At 35.0% G+C, this 19,028-nt stretch overlaps 2 protein-coding genes across 8 annotated transcripts in view; one reads left to right on the forward strand and one right to left on the reverse strand.

Annotated features, from left to right (window-relative positions):
• Nucleotides 1–19,028, reverse strand: part of AHI1 (Abelson helper integration site 1) — a 200,305-nt gene that overhangs the window by 116,199 nt on the left and 65,078 nt on the right. For all 7 annotated transcript variants that reach the window (XR_008664322.1, XR_008664323.1, XM_055324681.1 and 4 more), the window contains 2 exons: nucleotides 10,212–10,408; nucleotides 6,255–6,281 (listed from right to left, as the gene is read on the reverse strand). Coding sequence is in view for 5 of the 7 variants with exons in the window: in XM_055324681.1 (XP_055180656.1) it covers nucleotides 6,255–6,281; nucleotides 10,212–10,408 (224 nt within the window). In the remaining 2 variants the exon portion in view is untranslated. The remainder of the gene's footprint in view (nucleotides 1–6,254; nucleotides 6,282–10,211; nucleotides 10,409–19,028) is intronic.
• Nucleotides 2,240–2,908, forward strand: LOC129509257 (ubiquitin-conjugating enzyme E2 L3). The gene has a single exon (XM_055324683.1). The coding sequence runs from the start codon at nucleotides 2,243–2,245 to the stop codon at nucleotides 2,705–2,707; it is 465 nt and encodes a 154-aa protein (XP_055180658.1). The 5' UTR covers nucleotides 2,240–2,242; the 3' UTR covers nucleotides 2,708–2,908.

Here is a 19,028-nt window from a genome sequence, read left to right on the forward strand (position 1 = left end):
TAGATAGAGTCTATAGTTTTTAGTGTGGCATACAAAGCCTTCAATATACTAACAACTACCTAGCTCTCCAACCCTATCACTCCACCTTCCAGGTGGATGCCAACTCCTTTTTCAAGCTTTAGCTCAAGTGTTACATCATGTGTGAAAAGCCTTTCAGATTCTCCCAGGAGAATTTATATCTCCCTCGTCTCTCCACTGTCTTGTATCTTCTATCATCACAGCACTTATAACACTTTGGTGTGCTTATTTATTTGGTTAATTACCACCCACCAGACTGTAATTTTATTGAGGGTAAAGGACCAGTTTTTGTTCATCTTTCTTTAGTAAATAACTCATATAGCATTAATAAGAACTGCATAGATTTCAAATGAATTAATATACGTGTGAAAGGAGTGTATGTTTAAAATCTTGCCCAAAGTTAAGGTGGTATTTGTGCTAAACCAATATTCTATTCAAATCTAAACTTAATTTTTACCTCTTCATGATGAAAAATATCCAAACTCTTTTTAGGAGATTAAAAAAATTATCTTCTTGGAATCTTTATTTTTTAAACCTTTTTATCTTTAAGACTTCCCAAATCTAACTTTTTAATGATAAAAATTACAGAATAAAGGGCTTAAAAGTAAGGAACACATTAAGTTACAAGGCTTAATACTCAATTTTAAATCTAGAAATAGGTGTGTGAAATAATAAAAAAAAATCATATAGATTTCTGACTTCAGTTCCTGGCACAGTGCTCCTAAAAACCTGTACTTTTCCTAAGTGATAAAAGTACTAGGAGGATCTTTTGTTCTAATATTTAGTCTTTGACTCTGGGTCCAGACACTGAACTCTTATATATCTTGGAATTTCCTGGTGACAGAAATGTCTCTGTTCTAAGAAGGTGACTCTCAGGGTGCTCTGGGATAAGAGAGCTGGTCTCCAGAAAGACCAAGCCATGATTAGAAGCTTGGAAGTTTTAGCTTATTCCTCATTTTTCAGAGAGAGGAGAGGGGCTAGAAATAGAATTATAACTGATCATGCCTACCTGAAGAAACTTCCATAAAAATCCCAATTGTATGGGGTCTAGAGGGCTTCCAGGTTGGTGCACATGTGGGAATGCTGGAGGAGTGGTGTGTCTGTGGAGGGCATGGAAACTCCAGACCTCTTCCTATATACCTTGTTCTACACATCTCTTCCATCTGGGTGTTCATCTGTATCCTTTATAATAAACTGGCAAATAGCAAGTAAATTGTTTTCCTGAATCCTTAGTGAACTGCTCCAGTGAACTGAGCCTGAGGAATTGTCACGGGACCTCCCAATTTAGAGCTGACTGGTCAGAAACAGAGGTAACAGCTTGGACCCGCAACTGGCATCAGAAATGCCAGAGGTGAGTGGGGGCGGGGTAGGCATTTGAAGTCTTGTGGGACTGAGTCCTTAACCTGTGGGATCTGCCAATCTGCCACCATCCCAAGGCAGACAGTATCAATACGGAGTTAAATTGTAGGACACCCAGCTGGTATCACAGAGAACTGCCTGGTGTGCGAAAAACCACAGCACATCTGGTGCCAAAAGTGTTGTGAGCATTGAAAGTAGTCCGAGAGTAAAGGAGACACATGGGAGAAAAACTGGCTTTCCCTAACACAAGCGTTTATCCTGTTTTCTAAAATTTTCAGGAATAAAGTTCCATAATTTTAGTGTCTGATTGTGGCCTACCACTCCTACAGTCAAGCTAGTCTCCAACAAATATTGGCAAAATAACAATACTTAATTTGCTTTTATTGTTTTGGAATGATATGAAGAAATAATTATGAGTATTAAAAACAAATTATTCAAAAGAAACTCTCCAAAAACCTGTAAACCACTATTCTATTCAAATTTCAACTTAATTTTTCCCTCTTAATGATAAAAATATCCAAACTTCTCTTAGGAGATTAAAAAAATTATTTTCTCTGTATTCTGTTTTTTAAACCTTTTATTTTTCAGTAAATAATATGTTCTAAGATGTATCTGAATATAATTTATTACTTTACCTTTACAGCATTATTCTACTAAATATAATTCAATAAACTTTAGCTTGGCTGAGTTTATGTTCATCTAGCGTAGGTAATATTAATAAATAAATAAATTAAAAACCAAATAAATAGAGTTATGTGGCTTTAAGAAGCTGACAGAGGAGTGTGGAAAATTAAAAAATGTAAGATTAGAAGTGGAGGCAATACTACATAAAGCTGAAAAAGAAGGAAGGGATGGGAGATCCAAGATGGCGGCCAGCAGGAGGCTGATGAAGGAGCTTGAAGAAATCCGCAAATGTGGAATGAAAAACTTCCGTAACATCCAGGTTGATGAAGCTAATTTATTGACTTGGCAAGGGCTTATTGTTCCTGACAACCCTCCATATGATAAGGGGGCCTTCAGAATCGAAATCAACTTTCCAGCAGAGTACCCATTCAAACCACCGAAGATCACATTTAAAACAAAGATCTATCATCCGAACATTGATGAAAAGGGACAGGTCTGTCTGCCAGTAATTAGTGCTGAAAACTGGAAGCCAGCAACCAAAACCGACCAAGTAATCCAGTCCCTCATAGCACTGGTGAACGACCCCCAGCCCGAGCACCCACTTCGGGCTGACCTAGCTGAAGAATACTCTAAGGACCGTAAAAAATTCTGTAAGAACGCTGAAGAGTTTACAAAGAAATACGGGGAGAAGCGACCTGTGGACTAAACTCTGCCACCACCGATTCCAGCGAGCGTGAGCGGAGACCCCGAGCAGCGCATTCAGACACCCCGCAAAGCAGGACTCTGTGGAAAATTGACACGTGCCGCCGCCTGGCGTTTGCTTGTGGCAGTTACTAACTTTCTACAGTTTTCTTAATCAAAAGTGGTCTAGGTAACCTGTAAAGAAAGGATTAAAAATTTAAGAAGTTCTAAAAAAAAAAAAAAAAAAAAAAAAAAAAAAAAAAAAAAAAAAAAAAAAGAAGGAAGGGATGGAGAACAAGTAGAAAGAAAGAAAGGAGAAGAGAAAGCAGAAAGAGTTGTTTCTCCCTGAGGGAATTCACAATAGAATTCTGGAAAAGACGGGCAGAATTAATTATAATTTAAGGATGAATAGGCCCAATTATATCACATGCTAGGTATGAATATAAATATGTTTGGGAACATGAGAAAAACAAATTAATTCTATTTGTGACGAATAATACAAAGCTTAATGGAAACAGATTCCAGGTAATACCATTTCTGACATACTTTAATCCAACCCCAAGCAAAGGAAAGAACAAGGAAATTGGTAAATTATAAATTCATATGTATATTTTAGGGCTATAACAATTCAGAGCAAATAAATGCAAGACTTTCAATACCAATTACTATCTTGGAGCAATCAGACGGTAACTCTTTCAACTTCCCATCATCAAATCTGTATCTAAGCATCTACCCAATTTCCACCTATGTGCACATCAGAAGGGATGAAAAACCCTTTTCTTAAGGCCAATGTCTTCATCAGTATTCAGGACTACATCCTCTCTCACTTTTTCAAAGACTTGAGTCCAGCAATTGCCACCTCCATAGTACACTACCTACTTCTCATTACCATTGAATTATTCCAATTAGCAAGTAAGTATGCTTTAATACTGTCCATCTAAGATTCCTCTTTAGCTCCTGCTTCTCTACTCCCCAGTCAAAATTTATGGGCTTCCATTTTGTCCTCAACCTACTTCAATTGTGCTTTTGTCTCTACCACAGAAATAGCTTCATCAAGGTAACCAAAGGACACCGTCTAGCCAAATACAATCATAAATTTTCTATCCTCATTTACTCATTCTCTCAGTAGCACGTGACAGTTTATCACTCCTCTTTCTTGAAATACTCTCCTCTAGGCTTCCCTGACATTCTTTTTTCTTGGACAAGTGGCTCAGGTATTTAGCTATCTCTCCCCAGGTGATCTTATCCAATCTCACACATTAAAAACACAGAACTTGGGGTGCTTGGGTGGCTCAGTGGTTGAGCATCTGCCTTTGGCTTAGGACATGAGCCGGGGTCCTGGGATTGAGTCCCACATCAGGCTCCCTGTGAGGAGCCTACTTCTCCCTTTCCCTATGTTTCTTCCTCTCTCTGTGTGTCTCTCATGAATAAATAAAATCTTTAAGAAAAAAAATACAGAACTTTAGCCCTGACTTCCTCTCTGCACTTAAGACTCAGAAATCCAATTGCCTACTATACAATTACATTCATATCCAAAACTCCACTCCTTAAAATTTCTTCCTCTGTTCCAGCATTCCTCATCTCATTAATACTAGCATCTATACAATTGATGAAAGCAACAATTTCTCTTTCCTTCACTTACACCACATCCAATTCATCATCAAACTGAATCTACTTCCAAAATATATTGCAAATCTGTCCATTGCCTATATTTTCATTATTGCCACTGTTAAATTAAACAGGAGGCCATGAGTCTGAGGCAGTTCTAATGCCACAGTAGCTGCAATGGAAGCAAGCCCAAATCTAAGCCTGTAGATACCTCAAGGTTACAAAATCGAAACAGGATTTCTTTTTGGAGGGAATAAAAAAGTTTTAAAATCACATAGTAGTGATGCTTGCACAACTTTGTTATCAGCATAAGAATCAGTAAACTGTATACACTTTAAAAGGGTAAATATTACGGTATGTGAATCATCTCTCAATAAAACTTCTAAAAAAATAAAGATATTAGTAAGGTCAATCTTTCCAAATACTTAAATTTCCAAATGTGTCACCATATTTTCAAATGAGCATTTATTCTATTTTGTTAAGTACTTGGGGTACAAAGATGAATATAACAAGATCCTTCACCTACAGAGAGATTCCAGATTAGCAGATGACAGGTTCTATAAGCCCTTGCCAAATACATGTAGAACACTTTACTATTTGGACATCTTTGCAAAAGAAGTGTATATGTTTATTTGTTAAAGAGAAATAGCTCTGAATTGCTAGTCAGAAAATTACTTTTTAGACTTAGTTGTATATACTATGTATACTTAGGAAGATTTAGTAATCTTGGAGCTATAATCATTATACTAATCACTGCTATCAGGAACAAGTTTCCTGAACATCTGTAGCCCAAGTCAGAATATAGTTTGTTCTTCCCCCACCCCTCCATCTTCCTTCCCCTTGTCTATATTCCATATCCTGTTGACTTGTGATGATTAGGTAAAAAAGTGATGGGTCCTCACTGATACTGGACAGCTCACTGATGGGGTAAGCCCAGTGTTTTCTGACATGTTTCCTCTATAAGATGCCCCATGTGAAAAGAAACAATAGATTTCTATTTACTTCTGTATTCCAAGTGTCTGCCAGTTGGTAGTAGATGTCTACTCAGTAAAAAAAATACTTTAACTGCATTGATATTACATAAAGCAGTCTTTGAACATACTAACACCATCTAATTCCCTTCTGAAGGTCTCACCCTTTTACTTTGTGACAGATATAATTACATTTGTAAATGAATGAATGTCTAATTATTCAACTGAATTTTGGAAGTGGACAAAGAGGGAAGGACAAAAACGTGGTACTATTCCAACTCTTTTAAATTAAAATTTATTTTCTTGACAACTGAGTTAAATGTTGGATGTAAAATAACCTTGCTTGTAAAAGGAAGAAAGCTGCTGTGTTGAAAGTATCTCGGATACAATTTCACTGAAATTGTTTAATATTCAAAAGCCTTTTATATGCTACTATTTTTAGACTAACTTTGGGGTCTTGAGCAAATCATTTAACTTCAATAAACCTCAGCTTCCTCCTTTCTAAAATTGGAATAACAATATCCAATCTGTGTCTCAGGATTGATACACAGTTAAATGGAAAAAGAACCGTGAGACTTTGGTATAAATGATCAAGAGCATTATCAGCATAGTATATCATTGCTATTCATGTACAGCTTGCATGCAATCTCAAGACTTATACAGTTTATTCAGCATACATCCACTGGAACTGTACTGATATATCTTACCTATTAAGTATCATATAATATTTTTCTCAGAGGATCAAATGACCATGCTAATCCCTTACTGAAAGTATATCCTAATCACTTAATATTCTTAAATCTTCAAAAATATAAAGGTATTTGCTAAATTCTCAGATTCCTGTATATAATTCCTCGATAAATTTGAGCTCAGATAAGGAAAATACACATCTGACTAACTTCTGTAAAAAGTATGAATGGTATATTTCAATCCTTTGGTGCAGCACAGTGAAAGCTTTGGTTTTAAAGTTATCTTCTAATAAAAACTACTTACCTTTGCAGCACAAGCTCGTATCACCTCCTAAAAGAAATACAATACAGTAAGGAAATATTCATAATTTCATTTTAATAAAATTATCAACTCTTCTCAACTATTCCAATCTTAATGTTTTAATAACAAAAATCAACATTTGGGAGAACTTCTTTATCTATCACCCTGCAGCTGTCACTCTGAGCTGGAAAGAATGCTGAATTAAAGAAAGAGACCCAATCAGTTCTTGGTAAATCTAACCTGCCAAAACAAAAGGCACTGAGGATAAGACTCTGGAGGGCCCACATGTATCTGTCTCAAGAAAAACATGTAGTCTCAATAAATGTAATAAGTAACAAACTTAATAAACTGGTAAATGCAAAAATTCTCCAGAACACTAACATGTCTCAAAAACACACCCAGAATTAATTGCCATATATAATTATCTCCCAAATAACAATGCTCACAAATATAACTCCCACATTAGTGATTTATTTCAGAGGAAATCTAAGAATAAACACTATTGAATGGCAAAGTATATGATCAGTATTGAAGGAGCTACAGAAAGGAAATGCCCATAATTCATGGGACAAGGCCAAGAGATGATCACTTCCGAAAAAGAAACTAGCAAAAGTCAACACATGAGTGATTTGAAAATTTGCTGCTAAGGAGACATAAAAAATACTCAAGTCCAAAAAGGTTAGTTAGCATGTATCATCAGCCTACAACAGAACCAGAGAAAAACGGTAATGATGAATGTGGAGTTTAGGAAAAAAGAGAACTGAAAGAGGAACATCAATTTTTTATCCAGAAATTTCTATGGGACAGATATTGTGTCTGAAGAATATTAGTAATTCGATCACTAAAAGGAGAAAGTGAAACTGCACATGATAATCTGACTCCCTGGACCAAATCTCAGCTCTAGTGCTTGCTGTCTGTGTGACACGGGTGATACTGCATGGGCTCTGGAAACCTCAGCTTCATCTTCTGTAAAATGGGGGTAATACTAGCACCCACACTATAGGATAGTTTTGAGGTTTAAATACAATGAACATGTAAAGATGTAAAGCATTTAGCACAGGAATTCATTATTCAGTCGTTACTCATAATTAAATAGATGTTAATCACCACCAATCATTATTAGGTGAAATCTCCTGTAGGGCAGAGAAAATTAACCTTTTTTCCAACACTGGCATAAAACCATCTAATCCCTATTCCTATGACTATGCTTAATAATGAACTCTGTAATCATTAACCTGGGTTTCAGATTAATTTTTAAAAGGGAGAGTGATCTTGAGTGTTCAGGCAGCTGTAAACATATACCTTTCACCATAATTTGTTTTTTAAGCTTATAAATCAATGTTTTGTAAGACTGATTACTTCTAGTAGGTACCTCAGATTCTGTGCAAGTCTGGATGAACAGATAAGATCAAATTCCTTAGAATGAATGTTGTCAATGTTCTCAAGATATTGTCTACCTAAGCGATCCTTAGAATGAATTTTGTCAGTGTTCTCAAGACACTGTCTACCTAGATCCTTAGGATCTAGGCTGCTGTATGCCTCCAGGGACTGCTGTAGCAGCAATACACAGTCAAACCTGTTATGTAGGAAACAGCTTAAGGACTGCACAGTAAAGCTACGGAGAACATAGAATACTCTGTTTTTGTATTCTTTACTTATTAATGAGTAAATACCTACTCAATGCCTGCTGAACTGAACTGGCTATGCAATTCACACACACACACACACACACACACACACACACACACACACACACACACCCATACCCTAAACTTGCATTGTATTTTATTAAAAAAATTCCGATTGTGGTTACAAAGAAAAGTATCTCCAGTAATGCAGTCTTCTATAATACAGAAGTAATCAAGTCTTCTCTAGGAAGAGGAAACAAGAAAAAGGCATCAAGACAAAAGGTAAAAATCCAGTCACTCTAAATGTTTGTAAAATATGAATAGAGCTGCCATAGGAATAAAGATGACATTTTGTTTTTATTCCCATACATACTATATACATTATGAAAAAAAAACCCTGCAAATAACATTTGAAAAAAAGTTCAGTGGGGGGATCCCTGGGTGGCGCAGCGGTTTGGCGCTTGCCTTTGGCCCAGGGCGCGATCCTGGAGACCCGGGATCGAATCCCATATCGGGCTCCCGGTGCATGGAGCCTGCTTCTCCCTCTGCCTGTGTCTCTGCCTCTCTCTCTCTCTCTCTCTCTCTCTCTGTGACTATCATAAATAAATAAATTAAAAAAAAAAAGAAAAAAGTTCAGTGAATTGTCTCAACATGGGAAAAACATGGTTTTTCAAAAAACACAGCGAAGAGAGCTTTTATTTCCAAAGGCGGCCTTCATCTACCTCAATTCCCAATGCAAACAGATATTCTAAATAATTTTTAAAAAGAAAGATGTGGTAAAAGCTAAATAATGATTCTAAGAGAAATAAATTTTTCTCTTATAATAAATTATCAATGTGTTTCCCCATGTCTTAGATTTCATATCTTAAAAAATATCTTTCTGATTTTTCCTTTACATTTGTTTTCTTCTGCTCTTATAGTCTTTCATTTATTTGAAGATGACAGCTATGTAAGATGACAGAAAAGATACAAGACTGAGGTGATTCTAGGATGATAAGTTTTACAGCATGAAGATCCACAGATTGCAGGAAACTTGTTCTTTTATTTTCTGTGAGTTATTTGCTCTTAAATCTGTAAAGTCATTTTGTCATGTAAAATTTTAGACAAGGGACAAATTTTCTTCCCACAGTGAAGAAACATTTTTCTTTAACTTTTAAAACTCAATTTATCTATTTGTACTTCCTTTTAAAATCCAGAACACCATATATTATTCAATAAAATTAGAATGCTAAAATATGTAAAATTACAACACTGAAATAAATTATAGTATATGTTCTAAAGTTTATACTGAGAAAAAGCAAAATATTTCCCGTATATTCCAGCTAAACCAGCAGTCTGATACACCTGAAATTCTCATTTTCTCAAGGAAGAAAAGGAGATTCTCTCCTGGATTTTTACCTTTTGTAAGTACAGTCCTAACTAAAGTGCCTCAGCGGTGTAGTTCCTGATATGTTTGGTTTAAAACTGGTCAAGACTGCTCACTTCAGCAGCACATATACTAAAACTGGTCAAGATTCCTATCAAAGGAGGAGAGGGAGGAATATTTAATAAGTGCCGGGCACTGTGCCAAAAGGTGAGAACACAAGCAACAAGCCTGCACGGTCTCTGTCTTCCTGGAGCTCAAAACTAACTCTAACTAAAAGAAGTATTATGGTCAAAGAGCATAAATACTTTTAAGGCTATTTAAGCTTCTCAATACATTTTACTCCTTATCTTTGAAAAAGACTGTGCAGTAATTTATAACAGAAAGAATAGCACAATATTTTTAATAAGCATCCTCCTCTTCATTTTCATAATCTATTTTCTCATTTTATGGGCAATACCTGGTTTTTACAGCACTTGAGATAAAAGACCTTTTAAATATGCTTAAGGAATGTTTGTATCAACTCTCTTTGGAAGTATGTGCTTATTTCTTTTATCCATTTCTTTGTGGAAGTCTATTTTCCTTTATTGTTTAGTTTTGCATATTAAAGAGGCTGTTCCTTTTACATAATTTACATAAATACTTTCCCACTGTTTTTGTGTTTGTGTGTTATACATATGCACAAATATACACACTTCCAATTTTAAACAGCAAAACAGGTCTTGGGCTGTTTTTTACAGAAATATCAAGTCAGGAAAGCATGAGGGTTATCCTAAATTGGTCTGCTTACTGCTGTAAGTGATGTTAGAACAGACACCACAAAGGAACTATAAAAGCATAAGAAAGCCTATTTTTAAGTAACTAACTTAACTTTGTTGAATTAATATTTATTGGCACAACAATGTAAAACAGAATCAAAATGGTTTCAAAATTTCCAACTTCTCAACTACATAAAATCATTATACATACTGTGACAGAATCGAGTCTCTGTTTCACTTGTTGCATCTTCATTGAGGAATGTTCAGTGTGGACATAGTCATCAATCTGAAAAGAGCCTTGATGAGGCAGTTTAGGACAGGTGCATAAAGCATCTTGACTTTGGTGTATTCCAGGTAATGGAAATGTTCCATTGTAGCGTTTGAACATTTCAGCCTCTTGCTGGGCAACTGGAAAAATAAAGCCATAATTAGTTTAACTCAACACAGCAAAAAACACAATGAAATAATTAAGCCATGAAATTGTAGCATTAAACAAATGATTAGAAACTGAATAATATATTTTAAAAACTGAGTAATCATAAGACAACATGACTGACAAAATATGGAGTTTCTAATATAAAAGCATAAAAAAGGAAAAACAACAATTTCACAGATAATTTATGTCACACAGTATTATAATTGAGCCTTGAAGGCCAGGCAATCTCTTGGTTTGGTAAACAACAACAAACTGGGATGGGAAGGCCAGGCAATCTCTTGGTTTGGTAAACAACAACAAACTGGGATGGGAGCCTAACTCTAAATATGTGTATACAGAAAACATTTAATATAAAAAAATCAAAGGCATAACAGAATAGAATTAAAAGTTTTTTTTAATTTTTTTATTTATTTATGATAGTCACACAGAAAGAGAGAGAGAGAGGCAGAGACACAGGCAGAGGGAGAAGCAGGCTCCATGCACCGGGAGCCTGACGTGGGATTCGATCCCGGGTCTCCAGGATTGCGCCCTGGGCCAAAGGCAGGCGCTAAACCGCTGTGCCACCCAGGGATCCCCAACAGAATAGAATTAAAGGAAAGGCAAGAACAATGAAAATATTTACAAACCCATCTCCCTAAAACAACTGTTTTCATACTTCTATTTCTTTGAGTCTTTATGCATATGTACATTTTATGCAAGATACCATAATGTGAATAAAATGTAAAGTTTTTCAATTTAAATATTTTTCATATTTTTATTACTCTGTAATTACCATTTTAAAATCCTTTACAGGGCAGCCCCGGTGGCTCAGCGGTTTAGCACCGCCTTCAGCCCAGGGTGGGATCCTAGAGACCCCGGATCGAGTTCCACGTCAGGCTTCCTGCATGGAGTCCGCTCCTCCCTCTGTCTGTGTCTCTGTCTCTCTCTCTCTATGTCTCTCATGAAAAATAAATAAAATCTTTTTTAAAAAAATAAAAAAATAGAATCCTTTACATCTCATCTAATGAAGCACTATTATTTATTTATGCATTCTCCTATTACTGAATATTTATAATGTTTTCTGTTTTTCCTCATTACAGACATGTGTGAATGACTACTTTCATAGCTTAAATTACTTCTTAAAACAATTCTTTCTTTGGATTTAATTCCCCAGGCTGGAAGAGACGGCTGAAAGGGTGAATGTTTTTGATGATGATGATGATGACAAGGATAACAGCATATATGCTGTATTTTATAGTTTTTAGAATGATTTTACATACATTACCTTATTTGATCATTTAAAATAAAGGAATATGAAAATTTGTAAGCATCTATTTGTATATACAAAGAAGAAAAAATTTACTGTGATCATTTAAAAAGTATTTCCTTAATTATATAATTTTTAATAGAATGCCTTTCTAAACATAACATGAAAAGTAACTGATATAATCAAGATTTGTAACAGGAAATCAATAGACCAGCCTTCAGGAATTCTGTGTACTACTGAAGTTACATACAGAAATACAAATGTGTATCTAAATGTTTCTGGAAATCAGATCCATAACTTTTATCAGATTATTTGTCAAAGGACTGCATGAGTCAGAAAATGTTAAGAGTCGCTGATATAAAAGACGGACAGATTTTGCTACATAAAGACTTTTCATTAAAAAAAAAAAACTCTATAATACTCAAAATTAAAAAGCAAATGACAGGTAATACTGTTCTATCTCTGGCCAAAATAAGAGTAAAAGGGACCAGAGATTTGCCCTCCTGCTTGAAACAACGAAAAACCGGATAGAATGTATAAAAGGAAGAAATAAAACTGTCTTTATAGATAGAATCATTTAGGTAGAACTAAGATGACAATGACGCAAGTGAAGTACATAAGGAAAAGCATTTAAAGAAAGACTCCCTCACTCTCAGGTCCTGGCCCCACATCTATGTAAATAAATCCAAATGGAATCTAAACAATAAAACATTAGAACTAATAATCAACTTCAGGTAAGGTTCCAGGATACAAGATCAGCACACAGAAATAATTGTATACCTATATTCAAGTAACAAAAAGTCAGAAATTGAAATTTTTAAGATATATACCACTTACAATGCCATAAAAAATATTTCACACTTTTGGAAATACTGATGAAAGATGTGAAAGACATGCACAATGAAAACTACAAAACACGCTGAAACTGAAGAACTAAACTGAGGAGATATACTATGTGCATAGTTGAAATGATAGCTATTGTTAAAATGTCAATTCTCTCAAATGATGTGTACATTCAGGGTAATCCTACTCAAAATTCTAGCAGGTCACTTTTGGAGAAATTGTCAAATTCTAAAATCCACATGGAAATGCAAAGGACTAGAAGAGTTAAAACAACTTCGGAAAAGAACAAAGGGGACTTATACAACTTGACTTCAAGTCTTACTCTAAATCTACAGTAATCAAGACACTTCATATTGGCATAAAGATAAATAAATAGATCACCAGAACAGAATAGAACCTAGCATGTATGGACAAGGTGTAAAGGGAATTCCATGTAAAAAGGATAGTCTCTGCAACAAATAGTGCTAGACCAATTGGATATTCATATGTGAGCAGATGAACTTCGATATATAGTTTGCACCATGTCCAAGAAATAACTCAAAATGAATCTAAATGTAAAACCAGAAACCATAAGAGCCTTTCAGAGAACATACAGGAAGAGTATTTTTGTGAACCTGGATTAGGCAAACACTTGTAGATACAAAACCAAAAATTGATGTAAGAAAAAAATTGGTAATTTTTGACTTCATCAAAATTTCAAACATTTGTTCTTGAAGACTGTTAAGAAGGCGATTAGAAGACAAGACAAAGACTGGCGGAAATATTTGCAAATCATATATCTAATAAAGCACTACTTGTACAGAGAAAACCTAACTCTTAGAAGTCCATAGTCAGAAAACAAGCCAATTATAAACTGGGCAAAAGATTTGAACAGACACTTCACGGAAGAAGAAAAATGGATGGCAAATATGTACATGAAAAAGGGGCTCAACATAATTTGTTACTAAAGATAAGCAAATTGAAATCACTGTGAGATAGCACTGTACACCTATGAGAGAGGCTAAAATTAAAAAGACCGACTACTTCAAATTTAGCAAGGCTGTGGAGATACTAAAACATTTATATACTGCTGGTAGGAAGGTTAAATGGCCTAACCACTTTTAAAAAGTTTGGCAGCTTCTTAAGAAGTTAAATGGACATCTGCAATTGGATGCAGCCCTGCTACTCTTAGAAATTTCTTCAGAAATGAAAGCACATGTTCATACAAAGACTTGTAGATGCATATTCTTAGCAGCTTATTTCTAATAGCTAAAAGCTGGGTACAACCACAACACCCATCAACAGGTGTATAGAAAAACAAACTGTGATCTATCATAAAATGAAACAATATTCAGAAATAAAAAGATGAGCTACTGATAAAATCTAAAATATAGATAAATCTCCAAGTAATGAGTGACAGAAGCCAGACCAAAAAAGGCTACATGGTATAAAGGTCTCACTTATATAAAATTCTAGAAAATGGAAATTAATTCATAGTGATTGTCTGGGGGAAGAAGGAGGTAGGGAGAGATTTCAAAGGAACACAAAGTAACTTACAGATGATGGATATGTTTATTATCTTCATTGAGATGATGGTCTCAGAAGTGTTTAAATATATCTACACTCATACAGTTTACTGCATGTCAATTATACCTTAAAAATGCTATTCGTACCCCCCCAAAAAAAAGCAAATGACAAGCTAGTGATAAAAAGGATTAATATATATATTTTTTAAGATTTTATTTATTTGAGAGACAGAAAGCACAAGCAGGAGGAGGGGCAGAGGGAGAGGGACAGACATTCCCCACTGAGTGGGGTACCAGATGTGGGTTCCATCCCAGGACCCGGAGATTATGACCTGAGTCAAAGTCAGATGCTTTTAACCAACTAAGCCACCCAGGCACCCTGGGGGTTAATATTCTTAACATGCAAAGAATCTCCACAAAATGAATTAAAAATGACTAATCTAACAGAAAATGGACAAAGAATCACTACAGAAAATTCACAAAAAGAACTATGCGGCCAATAAAAATATATTCAACATCACCAACAAGAAGAAATAAGGGGGGAAAAGCAAATAGAAACTGATGGTTTCTTTCTTTCTTTCTTTCTTTCTTTCTTTCTTTCTTTCTTTCTTTCTTTCTTTCTTTCTTTCTTTCTTTCTTTTTCTTTCTTTTCTTTCTTTCTTCCTTTTTTTTTTGCCTGTTTAACTGATCCAGTATACCTCAAGATACTTTTTCCTAAGAAATGAACTGAGTAAGAGGTGTGTACCAAAGTACTGCTTAAAATACTGAAAAAATATCTAACAGTGAAATTGTACAATAATCATTTAAATAAATTATGGTGTATACATTTAATGAAAGGGAATTCAGCCACTAAAGTTATATATAGAAGTCTAATTGCCATGATGAAACATCGCGAATGCATTATTAATCAGAGACAAAATAGTTTTTAAATACAATAAATACACAAAAGGATGATCAGTTTTTTTAGTCACCAACCTTAGCTGCAACAACCATGAATGTGAGATAGCACATATAAAACACTTTCGGTCCCTGATCACCATATTCATGCCCTACTTCATTTACACACTCTAAATAATGCACAGCTCCATACTAACAGGCACTCTATTCCTGCAGACCCTGATGATGGAAGTACCGGGGAACATTTACTGAGGTCTCCTCAGACCTGCTTACCATTCACTCTTTCAGAGACAGTTGCTCCTTCCTCAATACCAATTACTGTTCTCACATGGAAGTGCAGCTGCTTCTATATTTATATTTTCATAGGTCTGACTGCTATTTTTCAGTACATATTTTGGACTTTCTTTCATAGCACTCTGACAATTCACTCCCAAATATCCAAAGATTGTTTAAAGAACAAGAGAAAACTCTGAAGCTGTAAAAGAAAAGTGCTCTATGAATTGGAAATTGGAAGGCTTATGGGCCAGGGATGAATGAATCAACAGGTGAAAATCATGTTTCACAATCTTTGCCTTATTTGTTTTTCAAAACTGTCCTTTTGAACACTTCATTGTTGTTTGTTGTTATGAATGGAAAGTAAAGCTGGATTTGAATATTTAATGGCATTTCCTGACTCCCTGTTTTTCTGTACTTGGTAGTTATCTATCAGTCAACCATGATTTCACTTTAATCTGTGAGTGGCTATGTGCAGAAGACATAAACTCGGGTATAAACAGTTATACAGGATAGCAGGATTTTGGTATTTATCTTATTCTTTTTGCAAAATTGTGTTTTCTAAGTATTATGCTATGCTAAACATGTATTATATTTTTTTTACTGGTAAAAAATAACAAAAAGCACTGCCTAAATACTTGTTTATTTTTTGCAGTATTAGGATGCCTTTCAGAAAGAGTTAAAATGGCCTACATAGAGGCAGATTACAAAAATAAACATCCAACAATTTATGAACACTTATTTCTGTTGTTTAAGGGGAATTCTCCATACAAAAGCCATCTCACTGGATTTCAAGGAGTCACATTAACACCTAACTTTATCTTTAACACTTCTGGTGCTGTGAAGGCAGCCATAAAAAACAATCTGCAGAACTATTCACAAAGACCTAGTTTCTCAGATACTAGAAACAGAAGCTACGTACAAGTTTTTGCATCCTATCCCTCCTTAATCCTCCAGAAGTATATACATCTATCTGTGTAACACTATACAGATTTCACTGTAAAATAGGTCATAATTGATGCTTTCTGAAATTCACTCAAGCTCTGTGCTTCTAACATTTCAAGCTTTCTGAAACATTTTTATATAGGCCATGATTGGAAGTATGATGTTGTAATTAAGTAACTATTTCTTTACTTAGTCATTTTGTCTTCTTTGGCTAATTTAATTTTGTACATTTAAAACTCTAACCTAACCCGATAAAACTCAAAATTTTAACAATCTCATATCCACAACTTTTTGACAGCAGGCTCCGGGAATACAAAGACACTGGTCCCCACCTGGGGTCTGAATCTTTTGAAGGTCAACAAGAAATTACTGTTATGTGCGAACTGGTGTAGCAGAGGAATCCACAAGGGGCTGAGAAACATAGACTGGGCAACTACATTTGTTTAAAGGAACATTATACCCATCAAATTACTTCCAAATCTACCTACAGCTGGCTATAGTTGGGGATTCTAAATTTTGCACAATTAAAAAAAATTGTACAATGTTTTCATAACTGATAATCAAATTTTGATTTATAATAAGTTCAGTGCTTTTGTGTATGTTCTGGCCTTAAACAATTATAAGAAATAGCGTGGTTTTCTCAGGAGATTTTTATCTTTATAGGAGGAAGAACAGAGGAAATAAGATATTTTTAATCAAGAGCCCTTTGCATTTGAAGTGAATACAAAGTTTGTTATTATTTAAACCTAAGTTTACTTATGTTACTGACTTTATAATAATAAAGTACAACAAAAACCAAAATATCTTCCTCTTATAATATATTAATATTAAGACTGCCTTCTGGTTCAACACTTAATCCCTTTGTTCAAGACCTATTATTAAATATAGTTCTGTTACTGCATACAGTCATTTTACTGGATACCTAATTCTTTTACTTATAAATGATTCTATTTTTAATATAGTATTACTGTAAGCTGTATAGTAGGTCTACTGTGCTAGGTTCCTAGCAGTCAGCAGTTATGCAGCATCCTCTTTGCCTTCCTCTAGCATTTGCTGTGTAGGTAATTTATGTGGTCTGAGTGTTTGTGTCCCCTTGAGATTCCCATGATCTAACGCCCAAAGTGGTGGTACTTGGAGGTGGGGCCTTCAGGAGGTGATTAGGTCATGAGAGCAGAACCCTCATGAATAGGGCACTAAGTTCCCCTTAAAAAAGAGGCCTCAGAGAGTTCCCCTACCCCTCTACATGTGAGGTTACAGGTAGACGGTACCATTCTATGAACCAGACAGTGAGCTCTCACTGGACACTGAATCTGCCATGCCTTGATCTCATGGATTTCCTAGCATTCAGAACTGTGAGATAGAAATTTCTGTTGTTTACAAACCATGAAGTCTCTGGTATTTTGTTATAGTAGTCTGAATGGACTAGGATAAGAATGTTCAAGGGTTTATAATGCTTTTTTTAAATTGTATTTTACAAGGCCTGACTTGTTTCAGCTTCAGCTAATCTGAAGAAACTATGTGGATGGACCAGAGAAGTTCTATTGAGTAACGCTTTGACTCTAGTAGCCTGGGTATATTCAGGAGAACTTGTGTTACTAACGAAACTGTCCAAAGTTTTCTATAAGAAAGTGTAACAGATTCATGTCTCAAAGCCATCCAAAAGCAAGAGCATCTACCAGCATCCAGTAATCTGTTAAGTGAACACCAAAATATAATAAACTATCTCCAAATTGCTGATGTACATACTATTATTCTTTTGTTGATTTCCTATTCCATTATCAATCAATTTTCATACATCATGCTATGCAACTAAACTGTGTGACGCGTATATTGCTACAGAAAACAGCTAGGATTTTTACTGCATCCTGGGTCCGGAGCTCTTATTATATCTCTGCTCCATGCTATGCTTTATAGTTTCATTTTTGCCTTTGATGAAACACATAGATAAAACAGGACAGGTATTTTTATTTTACATGTTAAAAAACAGATGCAAAAATGCTAAATTACTTGACCAGGGTCAAACAGAAAGTGACCGCACTTTGTCTAGAACCCCAATGAGCTAACTCCTACTCCAGCCTTTCCCACCATCCTATTTTGCACTGTACCATTCTTCCCTCTGGGTGCACTTTCAAAGCACAATATAAGTATTAAAAAAAAAAAAAGAACGCTTGGATGACGAACTCAGGACTCTGGTTTATGCTCAAAGCCAGTTTTTCGTATGTCCTGAATCCTTGAATGACATAGCCTTTCAAATCAAAGTATCCATTATATGGAGAATATTAAAATAGAGACTTCAGGATATGACCAAGAAACAGGTAGTTTAAGCATGCCTTCTAATATGGCATTTCTATCTCTTAATTTTCCTAATAGGATAATAACATATTTTAAACCATGACCTATAATCAGTTATATACGCTACTGCATAATCTTATCCAAGTATGAGAACTGTAACTGAGTTTGTTTTTGAATCATTAGTCATTAGTACTTTAAGAACACTATTACATTATACAACTATGCATATTAAATTAGTTTCAACCAGAAACACTACCTTGTTGCAAAATTATTATAAAGTTAGTTAACATTAAGACTGAATACATAATAAAGCTAATTCATATTTTGGGTTATACGGAGAATACAATCACTTAATGCCTTTTAATCATCTGCAACATTTGTAAAAGAGTGAACTATTAATAATACTAGATAATGAAAATTCCTTTTAGTCTTAAGGGCCCCTCCTAAATATCAAAATTGAAAACAAACAATACACTGTTTTAAGAGTATGGGCTCTGGACTCGGACAGCTGGGTAAACTTTAACATTTACCAAATGTGTGACCTTATGTAAATTACTTCATTCTCCCTGTGCCTCAGTTTCATCATCTGCA

This window comes from Nyctereutes procyonoides, unplaced genomic scaffold (assembly GCF_905146905.1).
Source record: "Nyctereutes procyonoides isolate TBG_1078 unplaced genomic scaffold, NYPRO_anot_genome, whole genome shotgun sequence".
NCBI classification, from domain to species: Eukaryota; Metazoa; Chordata; class Mammalia; order Carnivora; family Canidae; genus Nyctereutes; species Nyctereutes procyonoides.